The 17,461-nt window shown below is 51.9% G+C and overlaps 1 protein-coding gene across 6 annotated transcripts; it reads right to left on the bottom strand.

Annotated features, from left to right (window-relative positions):
• Positions 1 to 2,605: 2,605 nt before the first annotated feature.
• Positions 2,606 to 17,345, bottom strand: ELK1 (ETS transcription factor ELK1). Of its 6 annotated transcripts, none has more exons than XM_078065409.1 (7): positions 17,195 to 17,345; positions 10,032 to 10,079; positions 9,047 to 9,320; positions 5,928 to 6,377; positions 4,846 to 5,292; positions 4,082 to 4,183; positions 2,606 to 3,996 (listed from the first exon to the last, which is right to left on the bottom strand). In XM_078065409.1, exons 3-7 carry the CDS (start codon positions 9,254 to 9,256, stop codon positions 3,898 to 3,900), a joined length of 1,308 nt encoding a protein of 435 aa, XP_077921535.1. In that variant the 5' UTR covers positions 9,257 to 9,320; positions 10,032 to 10,079; positions 17,195 to 17,345; the 3' UTR covers positions 2,606 to 3,897. The 6 variants fall into 6 exon arrangements, with proteins under 6 accessions (XP_077921535.1, XP_077921539.1, XP_077921534.1 ...); XM_078065413.1 differs by lacking the exon at positions 10,032 to 10,079 and adding an exon at positions 13,784 to 13,878 and having other exon boundaries at positions 17,195 to 17,334; XM_078065408.1 differs by lacking the exon at positions 10,032 to 10,079 and having other exon boundaries at positions 17,195 to 17,341.
• Between the last annotated feature and the right edge of the window lie 116 nt (positions 17,346 to 17,461).

Below are 17,461 nucleotides of genomic sequence, written 5' to 3'. Positions count from 1 at the left end.
CTCCATGGACCCGCTCTTTTTTTTTTTTTTAAAGTAATCTCTACACTGAATGTGGGGCTCGAACTCACAACCCCCGAGATCCAGAGTTGCATGCTCTTCCGACTGAGCTGGCCAGGAGCCCCTCTTTTGTTCAAGTTTCTTATTAGCCCTGATGAGTGAAACTCCAGAGCTCACTTCAAAACCAGGAATCTCTTCAATGAACAAAAAGGAGTCTAAGAAAGTTAGGAAGGCAAGGTCTTGTTTCCTCTGTGTTCGTGGAGAGAGAGGTACCGTTCTGCAAATTAGCACAAGGTAATAGACTTTGGTTTGGGCAGGTGTTAAAAGAGAACTTTCTCAAGAATGTTGGTCTTGTGTTATGGGGCAATAAGGCGTGTTGACATCTGTATCCATTACACATGTACTCTGTTTCCTGATCATACAGGCCTGTCTTTGGAAGTCTGCTTTGAACAAAGGGGTTTTGTTAAGATTCCAAGACTTCAGACATCAGCGCTGTGTTATCCTGTGGAAACAAACTCCCCCAGAAATCTGTGATTCTGGTTGGCTGTTTTTTCTAATCCCCGGTTGCCCCGGTAATGAGGTTATAATCGATCCTTCCTTTGTGCCTAAACCGTATACTCCGAGGACTCCCTGTGGGAAGAGGATGGTTGGTGCTTTCTTTTCCCACGTCTGTGCAATAAAATGACGGCAGCTCTCGTATTTAAACAGTTTGAGAAAGTCTCGTCTCACGAAATTATTGCACTGCCACGTGATGATGATGTACGTATCTGCTTCTTGTCCGTCGCCCTCACTAAAATACCTGCTCGCCAAAGGGCAGGGATTTGTGTCTGGTTTGGGAACTGCTGTGTCTGCGGGCTCAATAAACAGGCGCTGAATGAATAGGCCAACCACCAAAGCTCTAGAGAGATTCTGACACGTGCGACGAAGAAGAGTCTGGGTTGGAGGTAAAAAATGTGGCCATCACCGGTGGGGGGATTAAGTGGTGTCTCAAGTGTCGGGACTGGACCGGAGCACCCTGGAGAGGGCTTGAGGAGAGGGAAGGGAAGCCTAGGTGAAGCCCTGGGAAACTCCAGAATTTCAAGTTTTGGAGAACTGGGAGAAGACAGCACTGGGGATAGAGGAGGCGAGACCAGTGGAGGAAGTGGCTTTCTCCCACGCCTGGCACATTCGATCCGTGGTCTCTCATACAGTCTCATTTGGTCTTGGTCATTTTCTCTTACTTTTTTCGTTTACACAGTTACACACGCAATTCTGGATCTGCAGCGTCTACTAGGAGGCCCTTAGGGACAGGCTCACATACATACTCGGTCCCACAGCCTCTCGGACTTGCCCTCGGGGTCATTTTTTCTCCGTCATGGATTCCTGGTCTCCTACTAATAGCGTCACACACACACACACACACACACACACACACACTCACGTCTTAACAGCCTCCCTCATTCGGCCACGATCACCGACACTTCCTCTCACCAGTTTTTTACACGCACACACACGCAGTCATGCCTTTAGACGTTTCTGCCACTCAGCCCGATTTACAGCCCCTGCTGGTCTCTCAGGAACTTTCTCGCACACGACCTCAATCACCACCTCTCCTACTTCCTCTCACCCCAGCCCCCATCGGGCACCCCCCCCCCCGTCCCTCACGGACGCTAAGGTGCGCATGCGCACACCCGCACACGCGGCCGCACCGCTCGGCCGTCCAGTTCTCTCTCACACGGCGCCATGTGCCTCCTCGGCTCTCGCTCGGACACTTCCATGGTCTCTCGTACTGCTTCAGTCACTCGGCCTCACCATCCTTTTCTCCCATGCCGTCCCGGTCCCGGAGCCTCTGGGCCAGACTGGAGTCGTACCTGTCATCCATCCGCCACTGGTCTCAGGCACACCCACTCACCCCCTCACCCCCTCACCCACTCACACACACACGCTTACAGCCTCACGCTCCGCGCACACGGTCCCGCAGGCTTGGATCTTGGGCCTCACAGCCATCTTCTGTCTCACGGTCAGCTCTTCTCCACGAGGCTCCCAGGACTTGGGTCGCTACGACAGCCTTGCATGAAGGTTCACACACCATGCGTGTCCCGAGCACGGCGCCGTGCGGATGTACAGGGGGGCTTCTCGCCCGCACCCAGTCCCTGACCGGCTCCGCCACACCTTCGTGCCCGTGCGGGCTCACGCGGGGTGTGTCGCTCACCACCGTCCGCCGGTCCAACGGGGTCGGAGGCGCCGTCCCGGCTACCTGGGCCTAAACAGGACGCCACGCGTACCTCCGGGCTCTGCGACAGTGCCTTAGTCCGCACTCAGTCTCTCGGTGATTTTCCAGCGCCCGGCCGTAGTTTCTCACACAGACACGGTGTCGTCCATGGTTCCAGCCGCCAGTCTCTCACGCACACACACGCAATCGCAGCTTCCCACACTCTCTCTCCTTTGCACACCTGGTTACCAATCTGCAGGCTCGCCGGCTGTCTCCGACACACGCCGTCATGCTCTCTCTCACAGTCAATGTCACACCCTCGCCGCCTTCCACAGAAAGTCATGCCTGTCACAGTCAGTCCCAGTGGCCTCGGTGGGGGGGTGGGGTGGGGCAGAAAAAGGCTAGCAGCCTCCAGCGTCACCTTTAAAAATATATATTTACAGGAACAATTCCCCATTCTCTGGGACTCTTAGAAAAAAAGATCCATTTTTGGGGAAGTAAAACAAACAGTGGAGACAGGTGTAGCACCGTCCCCCAAATCACCAACCCCCAGGTCCCTAGGCCCGGGCTGGGCCGGTGCTGATAGGAGGTGAGCCCAGGAGTCCTTTGAACCCACCCTCTCCAGCCTGGAATTCAGATAGGACAGGCTTTATGTCCCCCATTCCTCCCTCCCAACTCCAGGGACACTCAAAGGGTCCTTTGTACCCGCCCGCAGGAAATTGGGGGGCTGGGAGGGAGGGAGCTGAAAATACACGTTTGGTATCAAAAATAAACACTTGGGGGTGGCAGGAAGATCCCCCCCACCAAATCCCTTCCTTCCCACCCACCCCATCTCAGATACAGGAAGAGATGCTCCCCTCTCCCCTATTGAAAAGCCCTGTTTAAAAATAGATTATACTATCAAAATGGCAGGGGGCGGGGGGACACGGTGACCTGGAGTACTGGCTGGAGGGGCCCCCCAGACGGGGACCACTCCCCAAAAAAACCCTCCATTGGGAGGTAACAGGCAGGACCCCAGGAGTTTGGCAGACACAGGAATGGCTTCTCAGGGGGAGAAGAACAAAAGGGGCATTCCTCCCTGGCCTAAAAGGTGATATCTGAGACAAAGGCTGGGGAGGTGGAAATTCCTATTTCAAGGGTGTGAGTCTTTCCTTGGCCAAGACTCCCAAACCGTTAAACGGCACAAATTCTTCCTGGACCCTCGGGTATGGCCAGGAATAATAAACAACAACAAGCTACCTCTTCTACTCACACCCCAAAATGGAGACAGGGCTCCCTCAGCTTCCCAAGGGCAGGCTGAGAAATAAATAAAGGTCCTTCTCAAGCCAGACCCCGATTGTCTCATCTTGGGGAGAAAACGTGGAGATGGGGGAGATGTCCTCACCAACCCCCCAAAAGGGGTGGGCCAGGCTCCTCCCAGTGGCCTTCAAAAAATAAATAAATAAACCGTCCCCACCACTGCAGTAGGAGACGTGTAAGGGCGGCCACTGGGGAACTGACCAAGAAGAGAGAAGTTGTATGTTTCCTGTGGAAGGGTTACTGAGAGATCTTTCCTAAGAATCCCTACCCCACCACAACTAGAGCACAAGTCTGTCAGCTGAACTATGTTTCTCCTTGAGACGGCTGGCTGGAGAGAAGTTCAGGGCCATGGATGGAGTGACCCCAGAAGGGGGTGGTGGTGGTGGTGGTGGTGGTGGTGGTGGTGGTAGTCATGGCTTCTGGGGCCCTGGGGAGAGCACCACGGGGGTTGAGAGGCCATCCACGCTGATGGAAGGGATGTGCACCTGGGCGCTGCCACTGGACGGAAACTGGGGACAGAAAGAGGGAAAGATCATGGATGGGGGCCATGCTAGGGTCTCTCACCCTCTCCCAGATGGGGGAAGGGGTTCCTACCTGGAAGGAGAGCTTGGCTGGGCTACGGGGTGCAATGGGACTCAGGGTGCTCCAGAAGTGAATGCTGGGGGGCAGCGAGCTGGGTGTCAGCAGCACCGGGGTCTGTGGGGAAGGGGCGGTTGGAGCTCAAGTGAGTAGAGGGCAGGTGGGGGAAAAACGGAAGGAACGTGGCTCCAGTCCCACCAGATTTCCCACTCAGACTTCTGAGATCACCCTCCCAAAGTGTACAGGCTTACCCCCTAACTGCTAAGGTCAAGCCCATGACACCTCTCCAATGTTACAGACAACCCCTCCCAGCTCCCGAGAGCCCACCTCCAGTTTCATTGGGGCGAGACCACCTACAAGACCCCATCCACATGTCAATTTCAAAACTCACAGGTCACTATCCCATCAGTTTAGGATCAACCCCCAACTCTTACACCCCACCAACCCATATACCTCACAGGAAACCCACTAAAGAAACCCCAGACCAAAAAGCCCCACGCAGGATCCCCAAGCCATGCCCCAAACCAGAAAAGTCCCCCCCACCCACGCAAAGCCTCTCGGTCCCCGCCCACAACCCCCCCCCCCCCCAGACCTGCCCTTCATTCCAACAGCCCGACCCTCGGCACCGGAGACTAGCTCGCCCTCCCAGTTAATCAAGCCCGGTCCCTCCAGCCAATCCCACTCGAAGGCTCCACCCTCCCGCTCACCCAGACATAACCACACTGGCCCCTGCAGTCTAGCTCCTCCCTCACCCGCCACACCCCTTCACAGGCACTCACCAATGTGTGCGTAGGTAGCAGGGACGGGGTCAGCGCTGGCCCCGGCGCCTGCAGCCCGGAGCCACTTCCCGATCCTGGGGTCCGTTCGGGTCCTGGCCCACCCAGCAGGCTCGGGCTGAGTGGAAGCTCCAGGTCCCGGGGCTTCCGGCCCTTCTGAGGTTGGGCGATCTCTGTGCTGGAAGCAGTGGAAGCCGCGAGGCCGCCCACCTGCGCCGCAGTCTCCATGACGACCGCGGGCAGCCGGGCCGGCACGCCCTCCGCAGGAGGGACTTCCGGCCCGGCCTTAGCGACTTCCTGCACAAACCCCGCCTCCCCACCGACTGCGGCTTCCAACTCTTCCTTGGGCCCGTCCACTTTCACTTCTGGGGGCAGTGGCCTGCCCAACCCGGGCTCCACATTCAGCTCTTCTGATTTAGGGTTCTGGGCCTCGGGTGGGGTCAGGATGACCTGGGAGAGGAGGGGGGCGGGCAGAGGGGGTGCGTAAGGATTGCTGGGCTAGTGAAGCCAAGGACTTGTCTTGGAAAGCAGGACTTGGTATTGGGGGGGGCATGACTACACATCAAGGCAGGTCCACCAGCAGGACGTGAGAGACTTTGCCAAGGACGTGGGGCTTCTTCTGAGGCAGCTTCTCTCTGGGGGACAGGGCTTCCCCTAAGGGTGGGCCTCCTGGGGATACTGCCCTCATTCATGAAAGCAGGGGTTCTCAAAAATTTGCTTTAGGGATTAGCAGCATGTGCCTCATCTAGAAACTAGTTAAAAAGACAAATTCTCGTGCTCATCCCCGATCCACAGAATCAGAAACTCTCGGGGGTGGGCCCTAGAAATCTGTCCTTTAAAAAGCCCTCCAGGTGATTCTGATGAATGCTTAGCTGAGCGAACCTATGCATTAAGCAAATAACATTCAGGGCACCTTGCATAACTTAGTACTTGCATGGCTCTCCACCCCCTTCTCCCAGGGAACTTCTGCGTTCCTCCTTCCACCATACCTAAATAGGATGTTTATGTCCCTTCTACCAGCACCCCTCCTCATCTGGGAATTGTACCCCCACCCTCTTACTGAATTTCCATATTCCAGTCCTTACCTGCAGAGGCAGGCCGGCCTCCTCGGCCTCCAGGCAGGCCTCCAAGGGGCTTGGACTGGTGCTCCTGCTCCCAGATGGGGGCACTGCTGCTCCCGAAGGGGCGGTGTTGGGGAGCACTGAGGCAGGCCGAGGATGAGGGGGCGGCTGTGGCTGTGGCTGCAGGGACTGGATGGTGAAGGTGGAATAGAGGCCTGAGCGCATATACTCGTTCCGGCTGCTGCGTGCCAAGCCACCCGGGCCTGCCATTCCTGCACCCTTGGGTGTGCCTGGTTTCCCAGAGGCAGCGTCCCCGGGGACAGCATGTACAGCAGTGGGGGCCACATTTGCCACAGTAGAGGTGATGGACACCTCGGGCTGGGGTGGGCAGTCCTCAGTGGAGCACCTCGCGACTTCGGGGTAGGACACAAACTTGTAGACGAACTTCTGGCCGCTCACTTTGCGGATGATGTTCTGGGAAGGGAGGAGATACGATAAAGGGCCTTAGAAGAGAGGGCCCGGAGTGGAGGGAGGGTATGGATGAGCGGTCGGAGGGGTGTGTCTCCCAGGGTCCTTCTTGCCCCTCTGCTGTCTTTTTACATATACACCATTCCACCTCCACATCTGCCCCCAACTAGGTACCCTCCCTCCCAGCCCACTTCTCACCTGCGTCTTTCCCAATTTGGGGGCTCCTCCCTTCTCCTCCTTCCGTTTCTACCTCTCTTCCCCATTGTGATTCCCCGCTCTGTATTCTTCCCAGTGTCTCCCCTTTCCCTCTTCTCCCTTCCACAACTCTTCCTTTAGTCTACTGCCCTTCTCCCCTCTGTCTCCCCTCTGTGTCTCCTTCCCATCCATCCCTCCCCACATCTCCCCGTCACTCTTCATCTCCATCTGTCCGGTCCCCCCACCCCCACCTCAGAGACACACACCCACACCCCGTGGCACCTCTCCACAATGGGGCCCGCCTAGGGGAGTCAGTGCAGGAGCTGGCTTTCCTCCTGGCTCCCAGAACCAGGGGTGTCTGTGGACTAACAGGGCCAGGCCTTGGGGGTGGCTGCCAGGACAGGTGGGGAGTGTGGCTGATGCAGTAAGACAGGAAAATGAAGTAACTGATGTAAATATTGGAAGAGACCAAATTAATATAGAAGATTGTGGTGCTGAATTATTAATATAGAGGATTATTTAAAGCTATCGATAGAGATGTAGAATAGGGCAAGGTCACTAGGGAGAACAGGCTGAGAAGCCTCACTCTTGTTTTTGTTTTGGGGCTTTTTTTGGTTCTCATAATTTATTTCTTGACTTAGCTGTAACTGCGGAGCCTCATTCTTAATACTGTGGTACCGGCAGCGCCTTGGGGGCTCAGTCGTTAAGTGTCTGCTTTCAGTTCAGGTCATGATCCCAGGGTCCTGGGATCGAGCCCCGCATCGGGCTCCCTGCTCAGCGGGAGGCCTGCGTCTCCCTCTCCCACTCGCCCTGCTTGTGTTCCCTCTCTCGCTGTCTCTCTCTCTCTGTCAAATAAATAAGATCTTTAAAAAAAATACTGTGGTACAGGTTTAAGGCATACCTGGGTGGCTCAGGTCATAATCCCAGGGTCCTGGGATTGAGCCCCACATTGGGCTCCCCTGCTCAGTGGGGAGTCTGCTTCCTCCTCTCCCTCTGCCCCTTCCCCCTGCTCCTGCTCTCTCTCTCTCTCACTTGCTCTCTCACTCATATAAATAAAATCTTAAAAAAAAAATAAAAAATACTGTGGTACAGGTTTAAGCTAAGGCAATTAGAAAATGAAGTGACTGATAGCAACCAGGTAAGAGCATTAAAATACAGGTATTAATATTGGGGGGAATCTCAAGGCTGGCTGGGTGGATCGCAGAACATGTCTAAGATATTTCAGGGTAGGTCTGGAGGGTCTCAGGGATGTTGTGGTGGTCTCAGAGCACAGAATGAGGCAGCCTCAATATTGTTTTGGAGGCTTCAGCTAAAGGAATAAAATACAAGAATGGAATAATTGCTATAATTTATGGTGTGCAGCAGAGGTCCAGGGCTGTTCTGGGGGACAAAAGGCAGCTGGGGGGCACTAGGGCACCCTAGAGACATCTTAATGCTGGTCAGGTACGTCACAGGGTGGGTTTGTGTTTCTCAGAAAAGGAATGAAAAGGGATATTCATTAATATTGTTTTGGAAGTTTCAGATAAAGAAGAAAATGAAGGGTGAGGGACGGGAAATCCATCCAGCACTTGTCTGAGAGTCTGAGAGGATGAGGAAAATATAAAATTTTAGCTATATGAATAAGATGATAAAATAATAAATGCTGGGGCGGACCAGTGTTGCTTTGGGGATGCATGAGAAGGGAGTGTGGGGCTGGCATTATACGCGTTCTTTATTTTAGCTAAAGGAACGAGAGAAGAAAAGAACTGACAAAAGTCTTCAGTATTCTAGAGGATGAGGTAAGGAAAGGTTAGTATAATATTGCCGTGGACATTTTGATGCTAGGTAGAAAAATATTCTGGAATTCTTATTCTGGAATAAGAGCAGATTATGAAATAACTGAGGTAGTCAGGACTGCTCCAGTTCCAGAAGACAGGATAAGAAAGTCATTATTAATACTGTTTTTCAAATTTTTAGCTATAGGCATAAGACAAGAAAATGAAATGTTGGGTGGGGTGTAGTAGAACAGCATGACCTTGGGGGCCTCAGAAAGTGGGTGAGTAGGGGTATTAGTATTACTATGAAGGTTTCAGCCTTAAAGCAATTAAGACAAAGAAAATACCTGAGATTGGGGTGCCTGGGTGGCTCAGCTGGTTACGTGACTGCCTTCGGCTTGGGTCATGATCCCAGGGTCCTGGGATCGAGCCCCATGTCGGGCTCCCTGCTCAGCAGGGGAATCTGCTTCTCCCCCTCTCCCTGCTCATGCTCTCTCTCTCATTCACTCTCTTTCAAATAAATAAATAAAATCTTAGAAAAAAAAGAAAAAGAAAATACCTGAGATAAATGTTTGGGGTGCCCAACATTGGTCTGAGAGTACGAGAGGAGAGGGTAAAAAACAGTAAATTCTGTTTTCAAATTTATAGCTATGACAATTAAGACAAGAAAATGAAATAACTGACATAAATGTCAGTGGTCCCCAGTCCTGGTCCCAGAGGCCTTACCTTGTCATAGTAGTACCGCAGGGCCCGGCTGAGCTTGTCGTAATTCATGTTGGTCTTGTTCTTACGCAGGCCCCACAGCCGGGCCACCTCCTCAGCATCCACCAGCTTGAACTCACCGCCATCCCGTGAGGTCCAGGAGATGATGTGGCCGTTGCCTTGCTCTCTCAGCAGCTGCAGCAGAAACTGCCACAGCGTCACAGAGGGGTCCATCGCTGGGGGAGCGCTCACGCCATCCCAGGGGTACCTGGAGGGCAGATGGCTCAGAGCTGAGAGGCTGTGAACACAGAAGGAGGCAGAGGTCAACAGGAGGAGGATTGCTTTCTTGCCATCTTGTCTCCACCTCTATTCCCAAAGCCCACCATCATTCCTAAACACCCTCAGACTGAATTCTAAGCTCCTCAGCCTGGCTTTGGACGACTCCCCATAATGATAGGAGACTTTTGGGGACAAGAGGATGGTGTGAATGTATTTTGCATGTGGGACAAACGTGAATCTTTGGGGGCCAGAGGACAGACTGTGGTAGGCAAAATAATGCCCCTCTCAGAAATGTCCACATCCTAATCTCTGGAATCTATGAGTATATTATGTGCATGGCAAAAGGAACTTTGCAGATGAACTTAAGGTTACAGTAAAACCTTTTCTCTTATCTGCAGGGGATATGTTTCAAGACCCCCAGTGGATGCCTGAAACTGTGGACAGGACCAAACCCTACATATACTATGTTGTTTCCTATACATGTACACACAATAAAGTTTAATTTATAAATCAGGCACAGTAAGAGATTAACAACAATAACTAATAATAAAATAGAACGATGATGGCAATATATTAGAATAAAAGTTATGTGAATGTGCTCTCTCAATATCTTATCGTTCTGTACTCACCCTTCTTCTTGTGATGATGTGGGATGATTAAATACCCATATAATGAGATGAAGTGAGGTAATGACGTAGGCACTGTGACATAGTATTAGGCTACCACTGACCTTCTGATGACAGGTCAGGAGGATCATCTTCTGCTTGACCACGGGTAACTGAAACCGCGGAAAGCAAAGATGCAGATAAGGGGGGGGTACCACTGTATGGACCTTAGGGAGATTGTTCTGGATTATGTGAGTGAGCTGAATCTAATCACAGGAACTCTTACTAAAAAAAGCAAGAGGCAGAAAGAGAGCTCTGAGAGATGCAATGACAGAAGAGGCAGGAGAGATTCAAAGCATGAGAGGGACCTGACCTGCCATTACTGGCTTTGAAGATGGAAGAACAGAGCTCGAGCCTGGGAAAATGGTGGCCTCACAAAGGTGGGAATGACCCTCGGCTGACCGTCAGTAAGGAAACAAAGACCTTAATCCTACAACCTCAACGAACTGAATTCTGCCAGCAACTTGAATGAGCAGGAACCAGATCCTGCCCTGGAGCCTCCAGAAAGGAATGCAGCCCTGCCCACACCTGGGTTTCAGCCTGGTGAGGCTGTGCTGGACTTCTGACCTCCAGAGCGCCAAGATAATAATGATTTGCATTGTTTTAAGCAGCTATATCTGCAATAATTTGTTACAGCAGGAGCAGAAAACTAGTATGGTGCCCCTCACCTGAATGTTTTCATTTGCATCCTCTGCCACATCAAATATCAAGTTTTCCAGGAGGTTCCTTCTGCTAGCCCCCCGCAAAAGCTGTTCACGCCGTGTGGGGCTCCCTTCTGCCTAGAAGTCTTCCCCATCGTTCCAGTCCCAGCCACAGGAGCCTTGCCTTTCTGAAGCCTTCTTGAAACTCAATGCCTGCTCTCTTCTGTCTACTTTGCACTCCTCGGGCCTGCTACGGTCCCCTTATGTTCTCCTTCTTGGTACCAGCAATAACTAACATTTGCTGAGTTCATAATGCTCGGCTGGTATTGTTCCAATCAGGCAATATGGCCTACCAGACAAGCACTCAGGCTCTAGAGCCAGATTGCCAGGACTGGAATCCTGGTTCTGCTACTTATTAGCAGTGTGACCCTGGGCATGTGCTTTAACTTCTTTGTGCCTCAATTTTCCCATCTGTAAAATAGGGATAATAACATGCTCACCTGTGAAATAGGGATACTAATAATACCAAGTTCACGGAGTTATTGTACAGATTAAATATCATGTGCCTGGAGTATGATAAGCTTTTAATAGATATTAGTTTCCAATTTTTTCATAATTCCTTATCTGCCATGCCAAAATCCAAAAAGCTCTAAAAACAGAAAATTTCTTGGGGCACCTGGATGGTGCAGTCGGACAAGCATCTGACTCTTGGTTTCAGCTCAGGTCATGATCTCAGGGTCGTGGGACCCGAGCCCTGCATCGGGCCACATGCTCAGCGCCATGTCAGCTTGGGGATTCTCGCTCTCCTTCTCCCTCTGCCCCTGCCCCTGCGCATGCAAATAAATAAATATTTATTTATTTAAAATAAATAAATTTAAATTTAAAATAAATTTAAATAAATAAAATAAAATAAATAATAAATAAATCTTTCTTTCTTTATTCTCAAATAAATAAATAAATTTTTAAAAACAAAACAACAAAACAAAAAACCGGAAAACTTCTTTATCACCCTTTGGGCAGCAAAAACAGATTTGAAATGAACGAGGCCCTTTCTGGTCTTTAGTGATTCTCACTTAGTGTGACTGTTTATACATTCTGCTACAGAAACCTGAATGTGGCTGATTACTGAGCCCACTGAGGGCATTATGTAACATTTTGTATGTGCACCTTGTCACCTTTCTAAAATCTGAAAAATCTGAAATTCTGAAACACATCTGGCCCCAAGGGTTTTGGATAAGGGCATGCAGACCTGTACTGCTATTTTTATAGGTACTGACTCATTTATCGTTCATCACAATTCTGGAAAGTAGGTGCTCTTTATCATCGCTAATTTACAAAGGAGGAAGCTGAGGTACAAAATGTCCAGATGACGTCTATGGGCCACGGAGCCCAAATGGCACAGCCAGGATTTGGATCCCATGCAGTCAGATTCCCGTTGTCTAAGCACGTAAACCATTAGGCTAAACTGCCCCCACGCTGCTCCCTCAGCACGTCCCGCACAGAACGGGCCCCTCCCCGCCCCCCTCTTTGCTGCACTGGAGGGTGATTTGGAAATAAACATGGAGCTTCCTATTCCTTAAGGAATGAGCTTTCATCGATCGACTGTTCACTGGCTGGGACTGTTGGGTTATGAATAAGACCTCCCAAACCAGGTTTTAAAGAACCTTCCTTCATTCTTTAATCTGTAATGAAATACACAGGATGATCAGCATGATCCTCTCATGTCTGAGCTGGTTTGAAGTTCATTGGGCGGACACAGTTTTAGGCTATTATACAAGTCACAAAACCATGAAGTGTCCACGTTTGAGAGCCCTGTCATCAGAGGCTTTACTAAGTTGACTTCAAAGACAGGCTTGTTTCAGAGGCACAAAGAGTTCAGTGTGACTCCTGGTGGTGAAGACAGGCAATTTTACCAGATCCTCTTTCAGCCGCGAGAGGACCTATTAATTAAGGTAAAATCTGACCCTTTGCTCCAAGCCTCAACAGCACACAGGGTTTTGTGTTTTGTTTATTATCATATTTCCCACTTGACCCCCTCATAAGAGGCCTAGTAATCTGCCTTCCTCGGGTGTGTTGACTTCTCTTCATCTCATTCATTTAGTAAGCATCTACTGAGCGCCCACTGTGGGCTGGGGGCTGAGGGTATAGCCGTGAACAAAACAAAAATCCCTGCTCTAGTGGAATTCACATTTCAGTGGGGAAGACAGTTAAGAAAGAAGGTAAATGAGTCAAAGAGTACGTCAGATGGCGAGAAGAGCTATGGAAAAAATGAGGCAGGGAAGGGGCTGTTATTTTTGAAAGGGTAGTCAGGGGAGGGTAGGCCCCGAGCAAGGGCCATGTGAGCAAACACCTAAATGAGGCGAGCGAGTCAGGTCTGCGATGACCCAGGGAGCGGGTCGATCCAGGCAGAGGACACGGCCAGGGTGAACAACCCTGAGGCTGGAGCGCGCTGGGCAGGTCAGAGGAAGAGCAAGGAGCCAGGCAAGGTCAGAGAGGAGGGAGGAAGGGTACAAAAAGGAGTAGGGAGGTGAGAACAGAGGGGCCATGGGGGCCAGACTCAGTGAGGCCTTTCCGGGCCCTGCCAGGCCTTTGACTATGAGTGAGAGAAGAGCCACATGAGGGCTGTGAGCAGAGGGGCAACAGGCCGTGACCTGGATTCTAACAGGATCCTTCTGGCCGTTGTGAGGAGAGAACGGGCTGGAGGGGCCTGCAGACGGTCCAAGTGAGTGATGGCGGCGGCGGCAGTGGAACTGGGGAGGAATGGCTGAGTTCTGGATGAAATGTGGAAACAGAGTGAGCAGGATTTGCTGACAAGAAAGTATGGGGCGGGGGAGAGTGAGAGTGACATCACCAAGGGTGATTCTAGGTTTGCGGCCTGAGCGCTGGAAGGATGGAGCTGGGGACCGACTGAGATGGGAGCGCCGCCGGAGAGCAGGGCTCGAGGTAAGATCGGGAGGTCAATTCTGGAGATGGTCTCAGAGGCCTGTTCGACACCGATATGTATGCGATGAATAATGACACTAATTTTCAAAACGGTCCTACAACCCCTACTGTGTGTCACACACCGTTTTAGTCGTTTTAGCTCACGCGGTCATCAAGCAACACTGTGGGGCGGGCATTATTATGATCCTCCCATTTTCCAGATGAGGAAATAGGGGTGGAGTTCAGTCACTTGCCCAGAGTTCTGCAGCTGGAAGCCGGCAGAGCTGGGGTTCGAGCCCAGGCAGTCTGGCTGCAGGCAGGGATCCCGGGGCTTTACAACAGCCACTCTCTATGAAGAGAAACAGAGAAGGAAGACCCTAGAGGGGATCGGGGATGGTATTTCACACAGGGTGAGCAGGGAGGGCTCCCCGAGGAAGTGACTCGTGGAGGTAGCAAGCCATGCGGCCATCTGTGGGAAGGGTCTTCGTACAAAGACTCTAAGGTGCCCACGAGCTTGGCACCCTACAGCATGGGCACCGTGCGTTCATCCAGTTTCCACCTCGGAGGATATGTTTGTACCCTACCCCCTTCTCACACCTGATAAACTCTTTATTAGATGATCCTCAAGTTCTGCTATCTCCTGGGCAGAATGAATTCTTCCTCTGTGTGATCCAGTGTGCCGAATAAACCTGTGTGCTCTTGCAAAGCTCTCCTCTCTGGGTCCCCATTCTCCTACTCCTCTGCCCTGCTCTAGCTGTGCGACCTCGAGCAAGTTACTTAACCTCTCTGGCTCTGTTTCTGCATCTGCAAAAGATCCTCAAAATACACTATTTTCAAAGGCTTCTGTGGGGATTAAGTGCCAATACATGTAAAGGACTTAGAAAAGTATCTCTGGCATGTGGTAGACACTCGACAAATGTTAGCTCTTAGCTCGTGTACCAGCCTTCTCCCTCCCCCCACTCCCCAACCTTATGTATCACCATGGCCTACACCATCTGGCTCCCATCACTGCTCTAACCTTGCCTCCTGCCTGCCTCCCTCCCTCCACTCTGCTCCAGCCACAATGGCCTCCTTCACGTTTCTTGAATGTACTAGGCACAATCCCACCGCAGGGCCTTTGCACCGGCTGTTCCTTCTGCCCCTAGAACACTCTTCCCCTAGACATTATGGCTTCCTCCCTGATCTCCTTCAGGCCTTAATTCAAGAGTCACCTTCTAAGTGAGGCCTGCCCGGTGCCTAAGATTTCAACCACCCCCATACTCTCTCCCTGTCTTCCCTACTTCATTTTCCCCCTTAGCGCCTGTCTAACATACTATCTAATTTTACTTACTGTTTTATTTATATAGTCTGTCTCCCCCACTTTTAGCAAACGTCTGCTCCACAAGGACAGGAATTTCTGCCTGTTCTGTTCCCTCCCATATCCCCAGCACCTAGAAGAGTGCCTGGTACTCAGTAGGTGCTAAGTGTTTGCTGAATAAACAGTCTCAACTAGCTTCTTTAACTAGCTCTCATAAGCCCTCTTCATCTCCATCTCCCCCACCATCCTGATTTGTCTGAAATAATATTTTTCACATTCATTCATGCAATAAATTTACTGGGCACCTACTATATACTAAGTATATTTACCCAGCAGTAAATAAGCAAACAAGAAACTGTAAGCCCTCATGGGACTCCCTTTCAAATGGGGAGGGACAATAAACTGGTAAACTACACAGTGTATCTGATGGTGACCAAGGGCAAAGGGACCAATAAAGCCGAGAAGGGCCCTGAGGCCTGCTAAGTATCCAGGTTCAGATGGTCAGGGACAGGCTGACATTTGAACAGAGCTCTGAAAGGAATCATGCAGAGATCAGGGGGAGAGTCTTCCAGGCAGAAAACAGAACCGATGCAAAGGCCCTGAGGCTGGACTGCATCTGCTGTGTTTGAGGATGAGTGAGGAGTTCAGTGCGGCTGGCACAGAGTTGGGGGGATAAGGTGCAGGAGGTGAGGCCAGGGAGGTGACTTGTTTTATTAACTGCCAGGGATGCTTCGCACTGTGAGGGGATTCTAGTTCTGATTCCTCCATTTTAGAAATGAGGAAGCAGGGGCAGAGAGAAAGTGGTTAAATCATTCGGGTCATACAGCTGCTGTGATTGGGGATGGAGGAGTGCTGAGACGAGGTGTGGAGTGGAGACAGCTCTGCAGGCAGGGGTGATGGCAAGAACAAAAAGCTTGGAGATGGCAAGTAATTTGGTGTTTAAGGAGTGGGGTCTCATGTGGGATGGGATGAAGTGAGAGAGGGGAGCCTCAAAAATTATTCTGTGTTCTGAGGGGCAACCTAACTGGGTACTTACCTCCGAATAAGGTACTGAACCCCCGGAGTACCTGTCTCACAGGGTTGTGGTGAGGATTAAATGAGCTCACTGATACAAAGCACTTTGCCAGGTTCCTAGCAGGTGCTCAATAAACCTTAGCTTCTAATAGCATTATCACTATCTCTGATGCATCCACTTATTGGAGGGAGGCAGAATGTCTTAGGGGTTAATGATGTGTATGAGGGGGTGTGTTCTAGAGTAAAAAAGACCTGGGTTCAACAAGCACACGGGATGAGCCACTGCTAAGGAGGGAGGGGGGCAGGGAAGGCCATGGACTGATCCACCACGAGGAAAGGAGGGACAAAATAAAAGCACCCTCCCGGAGGAGGGATTACAAAGCACTGGACTCAGGGGAGGGCATGGGGGTGTGTGCCTGAATGCAAGCACATGGGTAGCCGGGAAGCCAATGAACAGATCCACTGCAAAGGCCGGGGAGGGGGGGCGGAGTGCAAAGGCTCATCTTATTTACCGGGGGGGGGGGGGGGGGGGGGGGAAGAGCAAGGGGAGCAGAAAGACATACTGACTGTACCACAGGAGATGGGGTGAAAAGCCATCACACAGACTGCTTAAAAGGAAAAGGGAACGAGGCCATGGACTGGGCTACTGAAAACGGGGAGATAAAAAGCACTAAACTGACTCACTATTAAAAGGAAGGGGGAAGCCCAAGCACTGGAGCAACAGTCTACAAAAAAAGGAGAGGGCAATGGGCTGATGACTAGGGGGATGTGAATACAAGCCTTTAGACTGGTACACTGTAAAACGGGGTGTGTGACAGAACCATAGACTGATGCACTGGGGGACTGGAGGAGGCAGGAATACAACTTCACAGATTAACTCACTGTTAAAGGGGGTGGGGGGTGTACAACGCCACGGACTGATTCACTACAAGGAACAGGAGTCGTGGAACAAACAAGGCCACAGACGGGGCCCTTGAAAGTTAAGGACAGGAGAAAAACAAACATTCAGATGCACCTACTGTCAAGGAGTCGGACAATGCCAGAGCCGGCTCCCCTCTAAGTGGGGGTGGGGGCAGGACCATGGACGAGTCCACTGTAAGGTGGGGTGGGGAGAAAATACAAGCACGCAGAGCGATCCATTATAAAACAGGAAGGGGGGGCTCAGGCCACGCTCAGATCCACTACAAGGGGCGAAGGGAGGGGACAATACCACAGGCAGGTCCACCAGCCGTGGTGGTGGCGGTGGGCAGTCGAACACCAGCAGGCCACGGGCCAAGCCACATCCCTCGCGCGGGGGCGGGAAGGATACGTGGGGTCACGGACGGGCCCTCCACCCTCCAAGCCCCGGGCTCACCTGTGTGTAGCGCAGTGGCAGTATTGGCAGCTCCGGGGGGCGGGGGCTCCATGCGCAGCCCCACCGCCCCCCAGGCCCGGGCTCCGAGGCGGCGGCGGTGGCGGTGGCGGCGGCAGCGGCGGCAGCACCTAGAAGCCGCCCCTGCGTTTCCTCACCGCTCACGTGGGCCTACGGAGGAGGAGCCGAGCATTCTGCCGCTCGTGGGTTGGACAGAGCGCCTTGGATCGACCGCGCGGCTTCCAGGGTTGGGGAGGCGGGCCCTGCCCC

This window comes from Halichoerus grypus, chromosome X (assembly GCF_964656455.1).
Source record: "Halichoerus grypus chromosome X, mHalGry1.hap1.1, whole genome shotgun sequence".
Classification (NCBI taxonomy): domain Eukaryota; kingdom Metazoa; phylum Chordata; class Mammalia; order Carnivora; family Phocidae; genus Halichoerus; species Halichoerus grypus.
This window is presented reverse-complemented; position numbering and strand designations above follow the sequence as displayed.